At 41.6% G+C, this 18,279-nt stretch overlaps 1 protein-coding gene across 1 annotated transcript in view; it reads right to left on the bottom strand.

The window, feature by feature from the left end:
- The window catches only part of ABCC4 (ATP binding cassette subfamily C member 4), a 247,566-nt gene that overhangs the window by 34,119 nt on the left and 195,168 nt on the right, over positions 1 to 18,279 (bottom strand). The window contains 6 exon segments of the mRNA XM_025441091.3: positions 4,815 to 4,970; positions 13,619 to 13,642; positions 13,644 to 13,811; positions 15,080 to 15,180; positions 16,115 to 16,225; positions 17,401 to 17,520. Of these exon segments, the coding sequence (XP_025296876.3) occupies positions 4,815 to 4,970; positions 13,619 to 13,642; positions 13,644 to 13,811; positions 15,080 to 15,180; positions 16,115 to 16,225; positions 17,401 to 17,520 (680 nt within the window).

Here is an 18,279-nt window from a genome sequence, read left to right on the forward strand (position 1 = left end):
TTCATTTCCTTCCTGGAAAATGGTGTTAACCCTGTAGGGCTGCGGTGAGAATAAGGGCCCAAGAGAGGCTCCAGACATGGGACTTACCTAGAGCAGGAGTCCGGCTAACCAGGGGACAGAAAAGAAAAGTGGTTTTGTTTTTTCAAACTGCAAGTGCAGGCAACGGATCATGAAATCAATTTTGTGCTTCATGACCATCATTTTGTCTTTGATATGAACTAGAATAGAATGGATATAATAGAAAATTGAGTGCAGAGCACTAAGGATAATAGTGTTTTGCGAAATACGTGTTTCTGCACGTATGTGTGCACACATGTGCGTGCAGGATCGTGATATATAGCAGTTTACTGTGGTGGTTCTACAGTTCACCAATGTGTTGCGGGCCTGAGGAGAGCAGTGAGCTGGTCAGGATGTGGAACTGGGAATCTCCCTACAATAAATATGAATCCTGCTCTGCCACTTCCTTGAAGGGGTGAAGCTCACTGTGCCTCAATTCTTAAATGTGTCCGATTAGGATCACCATAAAACTGTAGGGATAGTATGCCACGAGGCTAAAACATGTAAAGCACTAGAAATGTTAGGTGCTAGGAATACTTCAATTCACATACGACTACAACCAAAACTACAGCAACAGAAATGAGAGAGCTTGGGGAGAGGTAGGAAATAGCCAGGCACAAGGGAAGGGTGAAGAAAACAAACATATCCAGGTCTTCAAAGGGGACTGCAAAGCATTAGTGGGGTACAGAGCAGTGGTCAGGAAAGAAGCCAGGTGGGAGAGGAGCCAGAAAACAAAAGAAAACAAGTGATACATCTCTCCTTGTTCCTGGTGAAGAAAACACTGGACAGGTTCGTTACTCTTGATGCTAGAATTCATATTGTCTTCACTTTTTTGGTTTCACTATATACACATGGATAGAAACAAGTTGGTTTATGATAAACAACCGATGTAAAAGAAATCACCAACGACCACAAAAACAAAGAGAAATTTAAGAGCCTCATTCCAAAACGTGTTACTGCTTTTACTTAAGTAACAATAATACCCAAGAGGGTAGTGCCCTGATCTTTAGTAACAATAGTTTCTATTTATGAAGCACTCCTGAGAGGCCACAAACATTTTTTCTCCTGCAGTTAAATCTTTGAGACAAATATATGAGCCAGTAACTACTAGCCCGTAACTACTAGCCCTGTTTTATGGTGGAGGACACTGGAGCTTGGACGCTAAGTGACATCAAGGGTCACACGTGAGACAGAGAAGGAATAAAAAGGAGGGTCGTGTTGATAACTCAGTCAACACCCTTAAAGATTCTACCACTGGCTGCCTCCTGCGAGATTTCCTGGGACCCTCACATATTGCACCGTCTATCTAGACTCTCTTTTCGTCAACCAATATTGCGCATTGGAGACAAAGGCATATAAAGTGAGAACTCTGTGTTTACAATGGTTGGTGATCACTATCTACATGGATACAAAGCTTAGTACTGTTTTGTAAGCACGCTCGCTGGAGTATGCACCTCCAGCATGCTCCAAAGTAGGGTGGGAAGTTATGGAAGAGAACCCAAACCTGGTGATGTCAAGGTGTATTTAGTCTTTGCTTAGATGTGCTTCCAAAACATTAGTGGCAAAGCCAAAAATCATCTAACGTTATTTCTTTATTTATACAGTGCTTTTATGTACACAAGCATACAACCATTTCTTATTAAGAAGCATTAAAAATAATTCAGGACATGTTCCTAGATCCTTTCATCCAAGGACATGAAAGTACTTTATAGACACACCCAGCATTTCTGCTAACTAATCTCGACTGGCCCATTTCAGAGATGGGTACAACCAAAATACAAAACTTAGGAATTTCAACTCATTATTTTCTAAAGTCATGAATCTAGTAGCCACAGGGAAGCTTTAAATACAGAGATTGAATGTGCTAAAAATTTCCTTCCATTTTGCCTGAACAGGGAGATCTTTGAAAAAAAAATTAATGGACACAATATTGAAGGGGATTAAGAGGTGAGAGATGGGGGGGGGTAACAGATGATAAATGGATGTAATGTGCTGAACACTCTGTAAGATGTATAAATATGAAATCACTGCATTATATATCCGAATCTAATGTAATATTGTAGGCAGTTATGCTTCAACTAAAAAAAAAGGAAAAAGAAAAAAGAAACGCATAGAAATATTAGAGATAGGAAAGCTATTAAAGATTTTTTAATTGTGGTAAAAATACACAAAACTCAAAATTTACTATCTTAAATCATTTTTAAGTGAGTTCATGTGTAGGTATCGCCACCATCCAGCTCCAGAACACTTTTTATTATTCCAATCTGAAACTCTGTACCCATTACACACTAGCTATCCAACCCCCCCTCTAGCCACTCACTGGTGACAATCATTCTACTTCCTATCTCAATGAAACTGAATACTTGGGTAACTCATACTAGTGGAATCATACACTAATTGTCCTTTTGTGAGTGGCTTACTTCACCTAACAATGTCCACAAGATTCCTCTATGCTGGAGCTCATGTCACAATTTTCTTCCCTGTTAAGGCTAAATAACAGAACATTGTGCAAACAGACCACACTTTGTTTACCCACTTCATCTACCTAAGGACATTCTGGCTCTTGAGAATAGTATTGTGAGTATCTATTAGCATTTCTGCTTTCAATTATGTTGGGTATACATCCAGAACTGCAAATAGGATATAATTCTATAATGATCATTCTTCTGTGATTCTATTTTTGTTTGCTGAAGACTCCATTCTGTTTTCCTCCGTGGCTGCATTTTACACTCCCTCAAGCTGTGAAAAGGGGTTCAGATTTTTCCACAATCTTACCAGCATTTGGGTGTTTTTTGTTGTTTGCCTTGCTTTGGATTTTGAAAGTAATCTCTACACCCAGTGTGGGACTCAAACTCACGACTCAAGAGCCACATGTTCAACTGAACCAGCTAGGTACCCCGGAGTTTTCCGGTTTTATTGAGAGTAGTGACTCTAGTGGGGGTGAGGGGTTATCTCTTTGTGGTTGTGAAAGAAGTTATCTTGATTTTGATGATGAAATCACTTAGAATAATTTCAATTATTCCAGAGGCCAGTGTTAGGCACCCACAGCTATACTCAAGCTTAAGATACAACTCCACACTTCCTTTCCATTTGGGTGCCATATTCTTTTTTTTTTTTTTTTTTTTTTTTTATGATAGGCACACAGTGAGAGAGAGAGAGAGGCAGAGACACAGGCAGAGGGAGAAGCAGGCTCCATGCACCGGGAGCCTGACGTGGGATTCGATCCCGGATCTCCAGGATCGTGCCCTGGGCCAAAGGCAGGCGCTAAACCACTGCGCCACCCAGGGATCCCTGGGTGCCATGTTCTACATGCATTCTAATAAATAGGCATCTATGAGCTCTTCATATCGACATGTCAGGAAACACATTTACATGTCTTTTTTGTGTCTTACTCCCTATGTTCCCTATGTGTTTTTTTTAAAAAATTTTAAGATTTTATTTATTTATTCATGAGAGAGGCAGAGACACAGGCAGAGGGAGAAGCAGGCTCCATGCAGGGAGCCCGACGTGGGACTCGATCCCGGGTCTCCAGGATCATGCCCTGAGCTTAAGGCGGCGCTAAACTGCTGAGCCACCCAGGCTGCCCTCCCTATGTTTTTCATCTCAAAACTCTGTGTGTGTGTGAGAGAGAGTTTCTCAGCTTTCCTTCATAGGCAGATAATTGGAGAGTATAACAAAACTCCAAATTAAAAGAAAAAACAAAAGACAACAAAAGAAAAATCAGCAACGCCTGGAGCTGAGTATGTGTGAGTGCCAAATAAGAGGGCAGAATGGAAGACCAGACCCCAAGGCTGCAGACCTCAGACCAGTGGGCACAGGGTCTATGCTAACCCTTGGCTATAAAACTGGAGGACACTATTTGTTTAATAAGTACTTCCTGTATTTTTACTGAGACTCAATGAGTGAGCCACAAGGAATGACAGGAGCTTATACTGTGCATAATACAATCTCTAGAATGCTTCCTGAAAACTACACTTCGGTAAAGAAGCAGAATAAGAAAAATGAAGGAGAGCCTCCTCCCATCAGAGCAGGCAGGTATTGGCGCTACAAGAAACACCCCGCATGCACTAACCCTGCCATCAGAAGGGTCCTGGGAGATGGAATTATGTGCTGTCTTATGAGGGAGAGAAACCTCAGGTCCAGAGAGATGGCACTCCTTATCTTGAGTTCTTCTCACTATGCTCTACTGCCACCTGGTCACAATCATTTACTAATGGCTAGATTCTAAGTCTCTCCAAAATGAGAGAGGCCACATAATGACCTGACCCAAAACACTAATGCTCAAAGCCCATCCATTTCATGGAAAGCCCTCCCTAGAGACAATTACATTTGAAGAGTTAGTTTTATTTCCTACAGCAAAATTCTACCACTAAAACATATAAAACCCATGTTTCGCTAAAACCCTCTCAAATGCTAAATAAAATATTTATCATTTTATTTTCAGAATTATGTGATTATCAGTGGATAAAACTGCAGTACCAGGGAAGACTGAGTCCAGAAATTTCTCTGGGTAAGTTTTGAAATCTCTCTCTCTCTCTCTCTCTCTCTCTCTGTCACACACACACACACACACACACACACACACACACACACACACAAAGACCTGGTATCTGATGAAAATATTTGCTGCTAAAAATATACCCTATTGGGGTGAAAGGATGAACCCCTCATTTTTCTTTTAAAAAACCAAGTAAAATTAGAATGAAGCTTATGTTCCCCTATCAAAAGAACATGTGAGAATGCCCTGACTTACATACCTGGGGTATGATGGACATTTTCTTCCTTAAATCGTGAAGTCCAATTTCTGTTGTCAAGATCCTGTCGATCCAAATTTTACCTTCTGGTTCTGACAATCTAAAAAGGGCCGCGATGAGGGAACTCTTTCCAGCCCCTGTTCTTCCCACAATGCCAACCTGTAAAGAGATCCAGGAGGGATTAAGAGTAACAATATGCAAAATACCTAGGAGAAACACACTGGTTGGTGAAGACACATTAATTCTTTTTTTTTTTTTTAAGATTTTATTTATTTATTCATCGAGAGACACACAGCGAGAGGCAGAGACATAGGCAGAGGGAAAAGCAGACTCCCTAAGGGTAGCCCAAAGTGGGACTCCTTCCTGTGACCGCAGGATCACGACCTGAGCCAAAAGCAGATGCTCAACCACTGTGCCACCCAGGCATCCCCATTAAGGAAATTCTATATTGAATGTGTCTAAAAAGAGTTTCTGAACTTTGCCACTATTGACATTTTAGGCTAGACAATTCTTTGTTGTAGAGAGCTGCCCTGTACATTCATTGTAAAATGTTTATCACTATCCCACCCTCTGCCTACCAGATACCAGAAGCACCCCCCAAACTGTAGCAACCAGAAATGTCAGACAGTGACAAATTCCTTGAGAGTCCCTTGAGGGGGGATTGAGGCAGGAAGAGGGGTCACCATTCTCGGGTGAGATCCAATGGTCTATAGAAAAGTAAAAAATTATACAATCAGCCCAGTGGCAATGAAAACCCAGCAATCTCCTCAGCCACTGATAAGTCACTTTTTAAATTAGGTTTATTCCTTCTGTTTGGGTATTTAAACTTTGTGGATTTCTTAGATAATAGTATAGAGATAAACAAGTCAGAAGCGTTAGCGTTATACATAAACAAGTAATCATTTTCTCACAATTCTACCACAGGAGAGGGATTATTCTTTGGTAGAACAAGCACATCATTTCTGGCTATTAAATACCTGGTCACATTCTATCTCGAAAGGAAATATCCTAAAATTTTATTTTATTTTTTTTAAAAGATTTTATTTACTTATGAGAGACACATTGAGACAGGCAGAGACACAGAGGGAGAAGCAGGTTCCTCGCAAAGAGCCCAATGTGGGACTAGATCCCTGGACCTGGGATCAGATCCTGAGGTGAATGCAGACGCTCAACAGCTGAGCCACCCAGGTGTCCCTTAAAATTTTTAAATGTTAAGTCTCAGTGTCTTAAAAAAGAGTAGCCAGTAGCTGAAATACCCTTAATGAGATCGTCATCAACAACAACAAAAACACAAATATTATTTGCTATTTATATGGGGCCTTTCATCTCCGCAGTTCAAAAGGCATTTTACAAAGTAATTAATATGCACAATTACCCCCTTGGGAAAGATACACGTCCAGTATCAGTCTGTTTATTAGAACCAGAGTAGAGAGAAATTAAATGCACAAACAATAGGATCAAAGCATCAATATAAAGCAGGAAAATTGCTAGTCAGGAATGAAACTGTACTGTACAAAATAGGTTTTTAGCTACATGCATTCAAACCTGTATACAGAAACTGCTCCCCCCAACCCCCGCCCCGTGTGCCCTTCTGCTTAAAGACCAAAGAGCTTGCCCAACACCCAACTACAAATTCGCTGGTGGGAGCTGCCCAAGATATGATATCACCTCATCTAGTTATCCGGAACCAAAGAAGGGCTTAAGACATGTTTTCAACCATTTGTAAATTCATTCAGCAAATTTTTCAACAGCATTCAACAAAAGAGAACTTTCTGAGCACTGATTCTATGCTCAGAACTTGACAGATTATCTCATTTGAACACTTCCAAAGTTTTAAAGCTTACCCTGTATAATTATTGACAGCATTTTTAAAAAGAGCCTAATTTTATCAATGTAAGGAAAAGTGGCTTTGGCTAATTTTATAATCTTTTTTTTTTTTTTTAGATTTTATTTATTCATCAGAGAGAGAAAGAGAGAGAGTAAGAGCAATCACATACAAGAAGGCAGAGCAGTAGGTAGAGGGAGAGGGAGAAGCAGGCTCCCCAGGACCTGGGATCATGACCTGAGCCGAAGGCAGACACTTACCAGACTGAGCCACCCAGGCACCCCTAATTTTATAATCTTTACAGCCATTTTATACCTTATGGTAAACTCTAATTTATACTTCACAGATGGTCATGTTCTCAATATGGGTAGGTCCTATCACATACATATACATGACTCATGTGTTTCTCTGTGTATCTTGAGGTGCGCTCAAATGTAAATTAACAATATGACGATACAGGCAAGACTTGTGTCTCTGCGAATGTGTGGATGTTTCTGTGCTATCACCCCAACTGCAACTGATTCATGTGGTTTCTGACAACCACATCAATACGTTAGATAGTTATATCTGGATCTCTCTTCAGAGATCAACCTCAACACAATTAACACCTACTTTTCCACTCAGAAGAGCTGCCTTTTCCAACTTCTCCATTGTCATCGCCTGACTTTTTCCCTAGGCTCATGGGCTCAACATGTTCACCTCAAGTCCAGCCTTTTCTGCAGGCCGGCATGGCACCAAACCCTAAAGATTCTTCCTCCACAATGTTTGCGGACTCAGTCTGAGTCACCTGAGTGCAAGGCTACATGATCTTTTAAAACACAAAACCAACTTTCCTTAATCATAATCAGTGCAAATCAATCTAAAAAGTCAATAAATACTAGTCATAACCTCAGCATCATGATTTAAAACGATCCTTCAGAGGATATGTTTTCTTTCTGGATTATGTATATGTGTATGTTCTTAAAAATACAAGCTTAAAGAAAATGAGATTAATATGAACCTATTGTAGTAAACAGTTTTCATTTAACAGTTCAAGATAATATTTTAAGGGCCAGATGGTATTAGAGTATAGGTGATCACTTATTTAACAAACCCCCATTTGTGGATATTTAGGGTGATTCCAATATTCTATTATAAAAAACTGAGTTAAATATCCTTGAAGCTAAAACTTCGCAAACTCCTCTAATTACTCAAAATAAATTCTTAGATGTAGAATTGCTGAGAAACAGGTATAAACATTTTCAAAGGAGGCTGTTAAGTACTGCCAAACTACCCCTCAGAAATAGGATACCAATTTTGACTCCCAACTGTTTCCCTGAACAACCTGGGCATTAGCACTTTTATTATTTTTTTTAATATTTATGTATTTATTTTTTGAAGAGCAAGAGCAATCAAGAATGAGCACTGGGGGAAAAAAAAAAAGAATGAGCACTGGGGGAGAAGGGGTAGACAAAGAGAGAATCATAAGCAGGCTCCACACTCAGCAAAGATCCTCCATCTTAGAACCCTGAGATAATGACCTGACCCAAAACCAAAAGTTGGACGCTTAGCCAACTGAGCCACACAATCACCCCTATAACTTTGTTTTCCTAACATCAGTTTGATTCCAAACATTGGATTCACTTTCCCCATTACATCTTGCTAGGAGTACACAATAGCTACTGGCTTCCTACTTCCCACTTCTTCCCACCATAGTCCCGAGTGCTGACTTCTCAGACTGATCATCTGTAGGATAGCTCTGTTACTTTCAGACTGTCCCAGGAAGCCCCACCTAAGAAAATGTCCCAACTGACTCTCCATCCTTTACTGCTGGAAGTTAGCTTCCCTAGGATAACAAGGAAGTGGTAAGGATTACAGAAGCAAGCATGAGCTACATATCTGGTCATTCACTTCCCCAAATGCTCTGTGGGTGCCTGATCCTTCATTCACTGGATCAAAGCATTGTGTCTTTACCGATGCTGATCCTACCACCAGGAATGCTCTTCCCAAGCATTTCCACGTGCTGAGATCCTACACTCATTGCACCATGTCTATCTCAAATGCCAAATTCCTTGTATATGATCGTCTTGTTCCCACACGTGGGCTTCTCCCACCAAGTAGAGGTACATTCATCATCATTTTCTAAACTTTCGTAAAAATTGTGACCACCTGCTAGCTTTTCAGTAGCCAATTTTATACAACTTTCCTTGTTCTTCTGGACTGCAGGATCTGTAAGAGGTTCACCTTTCTTTTATATTTATTACATGTGGTGTCCTGTGTCAAACAGGCATTCTGTACAGAATTGAGACTTTAAGTGATGATGGACAAATTTATGGAAAATTGACTGCCATGCTGTTGAGGTATAAGCTGCGTAGAGAACAGACATGGCAAACGGATACTATAATCATAAATAAAAATGCAAAAAAAAATACAAATGCAAATGGCAGACAACAACTTCTCCAGTGGAAGTGGTTATGGCCATGTCACACCCCAAAATAGTGTCATCTACTATTGTTGGAGCATCTGCTTGGCACCAGTGATGGTCCTGGGGGTCACATCTTGTTGAAACTGTACAACTCTCGAGGACCTATTACTTTCTTCTGTCAAAAGATCAGAGGGAGGCTTAGTAAGACAAATTAGCCTGCTTGAATTAACAGAGCCAGCAAGGGGCAGGTTGGTACTCAAAGCCATGTCTACTCGCCCCTTGTACATTCTGCCAATGGCCTCCTTATGCATGAATTACCGGGAGCCTTATTACGTCCCTCTGGCTGGCTAGAAGAAAGTGGGGACAGGTGTGGTGGCTATCAAGGAACTGGCCTATTCTACAAATGCTACTGCCTGACATTTAAAGCAGGATGTGAAAAAATAAGAAAGAAGAGGAAAAAAAAGAAGAGAAAAGCAAGCAAGCAAGCAAGCATGATGTGGGTTTGGGGGAGAATAACGAGATAGGTAGAACAAAAGAGCCAACATCTCTGAGCAAAAAGGATACCCATGTTCCGGTGGGTGCATAGAGACAGAGTGAAGAGAGAACCTGAAGCTAACAGAGCCACAAGGAAACAGGCCACACAGACCTACTGCCCTGCTTGGGGCAGTGAGACTCATTGATCATCCCCTAAAGTGCTAAAAGGGCCTCAAATTTATTGCTGTGCTTGGCATTTTCAGATTCCACACCCCAGCAGGGTCCAGTCTGCTACAATACCAAAAGCCCCTGTGAGAAGGGTGGTGGTGGTGGTGGTGATGCATATAGCAGAAGGAACACTCTATCAGTGATATAGACAGTGCATAAACTGGAGTCATATAGAATGAAATTAGACTATTAAATTAATAACTTGCAAAATACAGAAGTAAATCTATAGGGTGGTGACAGAGAAATTTTGAGTGTCATGGTCAGTCATAAGGGTTGGGATCACTCATGAGCCCAATTTTAAATTATCAGAGGATATATCTTAGAAATCATGAGTGACAGTCATCCAAAACTGCCTATGTGACAGAGAGGATTTTATCAGGGTGGGTGGGGGGCATGTTCAAAGGCAATACAGACACAAGAGGACAGGGTGGGCTTAAGAGTCAGCATTTCTGAGAAGCTCACAGTCTGGGCAGTGAGGAATAAAGAAGTCAGCAGGGGAAGTGAGAGAAAGGAGAGGGGTTTCTGAGAAGATATTATGTAAAAAAGTAGAAAATGTAGGAAACTAATACTTTTGCACATTATACCAAGGTCTAGTACACATCTGTAAAAATGTATTATCCAAGTAATAGCTCTGAGCAAGGAAAAAAAAAACAAACCAAAATCAATCTACCTCTAGACCTGGAAAATGCTTTAAAATGGCCCAGTACTCTCTAAAATGATCAAATCAACCACAAAATCATCTAAATGAAAAATGCAGCTAGTGTTTAGAATCTAACTAGGAAGACTAGTTTATCTTTATCTCATTTTAGTTTTTTATTTTGTTCTTATTAATTCTTCCATGAATTAGAAACCTGCTTAGAACCTATTACACTTTCCTGCTCCTAGAACTTTGAGGAATCAGGACAGCAGAGGAAAAAGAAGGAAGAGAATGAAGGACCGCTTCTGCTGTGTTGGTGCATTCCCCCATCAGGAGTCTGGGACAGTCTACCAGGATCATATGCAAACCCAAAGGATGGGGGCAGAGGTGTCTGCAAATAACAGGCAGGGGGTGGGTGCAGAGGAGATAAAACCTGGGATCGACACAAGCAGTCAAGTCACTGCATGATTCCAGAGCCTGGATATAATCGCTAGTTACTAAACAGAGCAGAAGGGGACATTGTCAGTTGACGAAGACACAAATTCCAAGTTACTGTTGTTATTCTAACTATCTCCAAATTCATTTCTCTGCTAACACTGTGGAATTGCAGATAATCCTATGTTTTCAGGGGATTTAAGATCAAATATTACAAACCTGCTACGTTTCTTTTTTTTTTTTTAATTTTTTATTTATTTATGATAGGCACACAGTGAGAGAGAGAGAGAGAGGCAGAGACACAGGCAGAGGGAGAAGCAGGCTCCATGCACCGGAAGCCCGACGTGGGATTCGATCCCGGGTCTCCAGGATCGCGCCCTGGGCCAAAGGCAGGCGCCAAACCGCTGCGCCACCCAGGGATCCCCCTGCTACGTTTCTAAATTGTACTACACAGTTTCGTAATTCACAGCATACAGCCTCACGGGAAATTTAAGATGTGCACAAATTAAGAGCATGATGTCTAGAATGTGCGGTCAGATGGACACATGGTCTGCAAGTAAACAAACATCCCGGACAGTGCTGTTGGGGACAGAACCTCATCAGGAGTTACGATTAACAACCTCTCGACGGGTGTGCCCTCACCTTCTTCCAATAACTACACTAGGGGCCGAAAATGGTATCAGTAGCATTTGTCACGTGACTTACAAAGTGACTCCCTGGCTTTCATCTGGGAATCGCGTTGAACAATTATTCCTTTGTGTCACAAGGGAATACTCATTAAATTATGGCTACAATCCCCAAAAGGGGTTGGTGTTAGAGAAGGAAGGAATAGGTCATAAAGTATTTGACACAATTCAGTAACGGGCTGTTTACAAGAGCTGCCTGGGATGCACGTATGTTTTTGCGACTGATTTGCTCACGTCCGGGTATCACTCATTCACTATTCCGGCCCACAGGCCCTCAGCACCCATGACGTACTCTGAAGAATGCCATTTTCAGGGGAACATAGATGAAAACGAGCAGCCCCAGGGTACTGTGAGATACAGAACCCCAATTACAAAGCACGCCGCAAGTGCTACTTCTTTTTAAATTTTAACTTTTAATTTTCTAATAGTGGTAAAAAATGCATATAACCTAAAAGTGACCAATCTATCCATTTCGTAGTTGTATAATTTAATGGTGTTATGTACACTCACACTGTTGTGCACTCAGTCTCCAGAATTCTCCTTGCCTTGGAAGACTCAAAACTCTGGCTCCACTAAACACTAAATCCTCATTCACCTCACCTCCTGGCACCTGGCAATCATCATTTTACTATTTGTCTCTATTTACTAAAGGAGGTCAGAAATCTCATGTAAATGGAATCATACAGTATTTGTCCTGTTTTGTCCTCAAGCTTATTTCATTTACCATAATGTCCTTCAGCAGTTTTTTCCATGTGTCAGAATTTGCTTCCCTCTGGGTAATGTTCCACTGTATGGGCGTATACATTTACCCAGTCATAAACTGATGAACAACTTGGGTTGCTTCCACCTCTGGCATTCATAACGCTACTAGGAACATAGGCATACTACAAATGCTGTCTTAAGAAAATATGTAAGATGCTATGGAAGAATTAAGAATCTCCCAGAGGCAGATGAAGAGTGGACTAAAAAATGCAGACTTTCACCAGCCAGATAACAGAAGGGATGGGCCTCTTGAGGCAGAGGGGCTGTGTGGCCATGATGGGAACGGGACAGGGAGGAGAGGATATTTTGGAAGAAGCTACCCAATACCCACATACGGGTTTGTGTGAGGGCGCCTGGGTGGATCAGTTGGTTAAGCATCAGCCTTGGGCTCAGGTCATGATTTCAGGGTTCTGGGTTTCAGCCCAGAGTCGGGCTATATGCATCTCTGCCTCAGCCGCTGCCCATGCTCCCTTTCTCACTTTCTCTCTCTCAAATAATTAAAAAAAAAAAATCATTAAGAAATCGAGGTTAAAGAGGTAAGCAGGGAAAGAACTTCCTACTACAGTCTTAACTGTCCTGGTTTCACGACCCTGGTCTGGGTTGAGGGACCCAAGCTGGTGGATTTAGACAGTGGCAAGTCCAGGTCATAAACCTCTCAGTGGTCTCCTCCATGTGTCATCCCCTGACCCCTTGGGTTTCCTTTCATCAATTTTGACCGAGTCTCTGGGCTCCTCACTGTCTCCTGAGCCCTGACTGGGTCAGAGATTCCACGCTCTTCTCTGGTGGCTGAGAGGTGGCCATGCTGCTCCAGAGTTGGTTGACTTGGGACCTTGCTATGGTTCTACTAGCAGCACACACAGACCAGAAGCTATCAAGATGCCCCAGAAAGATCAGATCTGTATTTCAAAACAAAACAGTCTATGGGAGAGAGGACAGGGGAATATGCTTTATAGGAGGGCAAATCTATGGAAAGGGATGGTGACAGAAGGCTGTAAATAGAGGATTCCATGGGGAAGAAAACAAGGATTTGAGAAATACACAGAAATAAGAATAGTTAGGAACTAGATATCACAACGTTAGTGATGAGGAGCTAGGGCTGACTTCTAATTCTCAGGCATGAATAATTAGTGTCCTGGGTCAGCTGACCAACCACAAGGGAGCTTACAACACGGGGAAAGTAATGTTGGCATCGCTACTGCATGGTCAGTTTCCAAGGAAGACTAACGAACAAGATCACCTGATCTCATTTATATCCACACAAGGTGCCCCCTGACCCATTCACCAAAAAGCCAACAAGCAGATGCAGTGTTAAATCTTTTGCCGAAATTTTGAGGCAGCAAAATGCTTTGAACAAACCTTTTCCCTTGATTTAATGAGTGCAGGTCAGGTGCTTCAACACCAGAGGTCCGTCTAAACTATATGTGAAGTTCACATTATCAAAGACAATCGTGCCTTCCTGGGGCCAGGTGGGTGGAGGTCGTTTCTGGTATTCCCAGGGGGCTTCTTTCTCAAGGTCTGTATATTCCATCACTCGTTCCACTGAAATCATCTGAAAGACATAGGACATATCATGGATTAGGAATGGAGGCTCTCACAGGTGTAAAGAGATGATCAATGAAATGTTCTTACTAGCTGGGTAATGACATGTCAGGTCTCAATATTCCCAAAGGACAGGAGAAGTATGATGAGGACTTGAGGATTTACGACTCTGTTTGCAGTCCTAGAACATTTTCCCTTATACCTACTTCTGTCAGCATTACATTCAAACTAAAAGAATTACCATTAGAAATTTTTAGAGAATGAGAGATTTTCTATTTATATTTTTCCCACTTTTCACACCTAAAAAGAAAAAGAAGGGTTTTGTCAAAGAAAGGAATGCTTGTGGCCAACAATCCAGAATACAGAAGAGTTAACCATTTTAAGGGAGATGAACTGGATAAATAATCCAATCTCATTTATTTTATTGTTTTCTCCTAAAGATTTATTTATTTATTCATGAGAAAGAGGCAGAGACACAGGCAGAGGAAGAAGCAGGCCTTCTGCAAGGAGCCTAATGTGGGACTCGATCCCAGATGCTGGGATCATGCCCTGAGCCAAAGGCAGACGCTCAACCACTGAGCCACTCAGGCATTTCTCCAATCTCATTTTAGTGATTAGTCACTTTCTACTCTATTAGAAGAGCATGCCAGGAAGATTTTTTTTTCCCCACTGTTTTTAAGAGAAGGTCCAAATACTCCCAAGAAGAGATGATTTACATACTAGCTAAGGTCTCCTAAACAACCACCCCAATACCTTTGACTAACCCATTTCAAGAGGGAACTTTTCTACCAGAAAGGAGTGTCATCAGCAAATTCAGCTGCTCTGACACATTAAAGAAGACATGCTAACTTGCCAGGGGAGGGGAAGGGGCACAAGGGGAGACATCTATTAAACAAACAACCTCAAAAACACTGAATTCTTCTTTTATCAGGAATGAGGAATTACCCATTAAGACACAAAAATAAACAGGCCTCTAAGAAATTAGCTTCTATCCTCTCCAGGATTTCAGAACGTCCCTCCTACAGAGAGAGACATTTATTACATTTGAAGACACTGTGTGGTGAATATAAAACCTGCTGACATAGCACACAGAAGACTGAGAAAAAGATGTATCTATTTTATTTTACGTTAACCTTAAACAGATGGAAGAAGATCTAAAAAACTTGGTTAGCTGCGAAGTAAAAATAACAGTTTTAATATTTTACATAAGAAGTGCTTTTATGCCATTTAACAGCAGGGAGACTTGAAAAGGCTCAGAACTGTTAAGATAAACATTACCATATTCTCCACTTCGGCACTTTGCCTGACGGACCACTGGAACATCCCCATGAGCGTGAGGGCGTAGGACAGTGCCAGGCCAACCTGCCCGGCATCTACAGCTAACATAGGAAGAAGGAAAATATGGTTAGTCCCATTCTTAACCCCGAGCACAGGTCCTTTTCTCACTTTACATAATATTTAAATACTTTGGATATAATGATAGCAACAATTACACCCTTATTATCTGATGATTGAGACCATAATATAATAGAAAAATCACTATCAATTCAGAAGGACTATTAAATGAGCTTAGTAATCCCAACAGGATTGACACACACCTGACAGTATTACACAGGTTAGAAAAAATGTCATCGAGACTCCCAGCATTATGGTTCCAAGAACCCCATTGCCTAATTTCACTTTCCATGGCCAAAGCAACCATGGCTGTAAACCACTAAAAAAAAGGCAATGAGTTCTAAGAGCCACTGCTTTTGAATCTAATCTACTATAGTCACTGTTCCATTATTAAATATTGTGATTCAGTGTTGTTACGAAGGAAAAGGTAGGGAGTATGAATTCATGCCACACACACCAACACCTGCTCATGTGGTACTCACCTGGCAAGACAGCATTCTTTCCACCTGTCTATCTTTCTCAACCAGTATACCAGGCAGGTATTACCAAGAGATCTGAGTGGCCCTAAAGTTAAAACCTAAAGCCCTAAACTGGACAAAAAGCTTAACAGAAAACTCATTTCTCTCCTCACAACTACGAGATGCTACACCAGGAATATACAGAAAGTTAGCTGCTACATGGGCATGATGCTTGATTTATTCAGAGATAATAGGAACTCTTGGGATTCAAGTCACTGCTCTTCATAGACCACACTGCAGAATCAAACCCAACCTGACACCCAATAAATGCTTTAATGCAATACATTAGAACATGAGAGTATATGGCATTAAACAAGGTGGCAAGATTTTAATTTAATAACTGTAAACGCAGCTATAAATTGTAATCATACCACAAATAGTTATTCACATCTGTACTTACTTTTTGCCAGAATCAGAGACCCAAAGGCAACAACAATGACAAACATGGCACAGATGGCATCCAGACGCACAGCGAACCATCGGGACGTAGTCAGAAACAAGAACCATGCCTCTGGATTTGTGAAACATGATGAGAAAAATGAAAAACTCAGAAAACCATGTTAACTACTTTGCATGGTGGGCAGCATTTTGCTTAATTGAGCTACAGGAGATTTCTACACAATATGGACAGGAAGGTTGCATACCTAAGGAACCTGAAGGTTCCAAAAAGCTAAGTTTGGACACAAGACAATATATGGTATGAGTAGGAACTGGCACAGTGGCTTTGTGGGAAGCATGCATTGAAAAATTCAACCCAGAAGTTATAGATAGAAATAGGATAATTTAAAAACATGGGAAAATGCACTCATTAGTTCATTTCTTACAGTGCCAGACCTCAACATGAAGCTTGTCCTCACATGTGGTTTACTGTTCCAAGTTCTCTAATAACATAAAGCACAGGTCCCACTTTCTTTCCAGCACCTTCCATACTTACTACAGGGCCCTACAAACAGTGTTTATTCTGTAGGATCCAGTATCTCAAAGATCACCTTTCTAAAAGTATCAACATGTAGCTTTCAAAATGCCATCTTATCTTCAAAATATGATAAAGATGGAATAGATGGGAAAGGATTTTATAAACTTAGCAGAAACTGCAATTTCTACATAGCAAAAAAAAACCTTACTGAAAGAATAATACATATCAAAGGAGTAGCGGATCTGATCCTCAGGAAACTGACTTCCTCAGCAATTTCTGTCACCTTGCATGCCATGCAAAAAAGAATTGGCAAATGACAGCCCGTGCGCCAAGAATGGCCCACCACCTGTTTCATAAGTAAAGTTTTATTTGAATACAGACTTGGCCATTTGCAGATGTACTATCTTTGCCTGTGTTCCTTTTATAACAGCAACACGAAAGAGCTGTGATAGATAATACGGTACACAAAGCCTAAAACATTTTCAAAAAAAAGTCCACTGACCCATGCCCAAAAAGAACAGAGAGCTCCCGGGCCTTGTTAATGGAAGGACCAGGCAAGCCATGGGGCGGGGGGGGGATACTGTGACTGGGGAATGGCAAATAGCAAGCACACAGGAGACTGTGAGAGCAGCCATGGCCTAGGGGAGGGGATGCTAAGGAAGGGTATAGGGCTGGGCTAGGGGGAGATGGAGAGAGAGAGATACTGACCAGCAGGGCCAACAGAGGGAGCGTATTGCATTCTTTGAAACCATTTCTAGAAACATACCGACCTGAATGCAAATCCTGATGTGCATCGAACAGTTCCTGAAACCTTTCTTCTGCTTTATATGCCCGGATGGTCCAAAGCCCCTGGAGAGAGGACGATAAATGGGAGAATACCGGACTCCGGCCTGGAGAAGCAGAAACAGAATGTCTGTGAGGCTGAATGTGGGGAAACCAGCTGCTTGCCATGCTCTGCAGCTACATATGGCCCAGAACACAGAATAGCCAGAGCTCTGCGACAGGCTGCCTGGGGAACAAGGAAGGATGATTCTCCTGGAAAGGAAAACACATGCCAACCCTCAACCTCCTGGTCACAACATGCTTCAGGTTAATGATTCGAAAATGGAAGTTTCTCTTGAACCTATCTTTGATCAAGTTCAAACCCTGGCTAGATTCCCCTCAGACAGAGCCTCCTTCCATAACTCTTCCCTCACGGCCCTCTGGGGAGGAAACTCTGTTTGGTATACTCATTTTTGAGTAGTAATGTTCTTGAATTTAACTCTGCAAAGAGTACTCACCACACTGAATTATGACTGGTTGTCCATCTCCACCTTCAACTATTGACTTAAGGGCTAGGATAAAGTCAGCATATCCCTCAATATATAACAGGTGAGTGACTAGTAAGGTAATTAGCCAGCCAATCATCTCCCCATGCCTGCTGTTGCGCCAAGAGTATCCAGGGATAGTGGACACCCTGGGTATTGCACTGTGCTTTTGTGCCCACAGGTCCTGTGCAGCCATGTCTCGGCTTTGGGGGGAGAAGCTGCCCTGCTAGACTAGGCACATGGTGTTTGGAGGTCACTGTGTGACACAAACGTCAACCACTCATCTAGAACCTGACCACCAGTTGCCATTCCGTTCTGAATAATTTCATGTCGGTTTGGGGC

The sequence above is a fragment of the Canis lupus genome, chromosome 22, assembly GCF_003254725.2.
Source record: "Canis lupus dingo isolate Sandy chromosome 22, ASM325472v2, whole genome shotgun sequence".
Classification (NCBI taxonomy): Eukaryota; Metazoa; Chordata; class Mammalia; order Carnivora; family Canidae; genus Canis; species Canis lupus.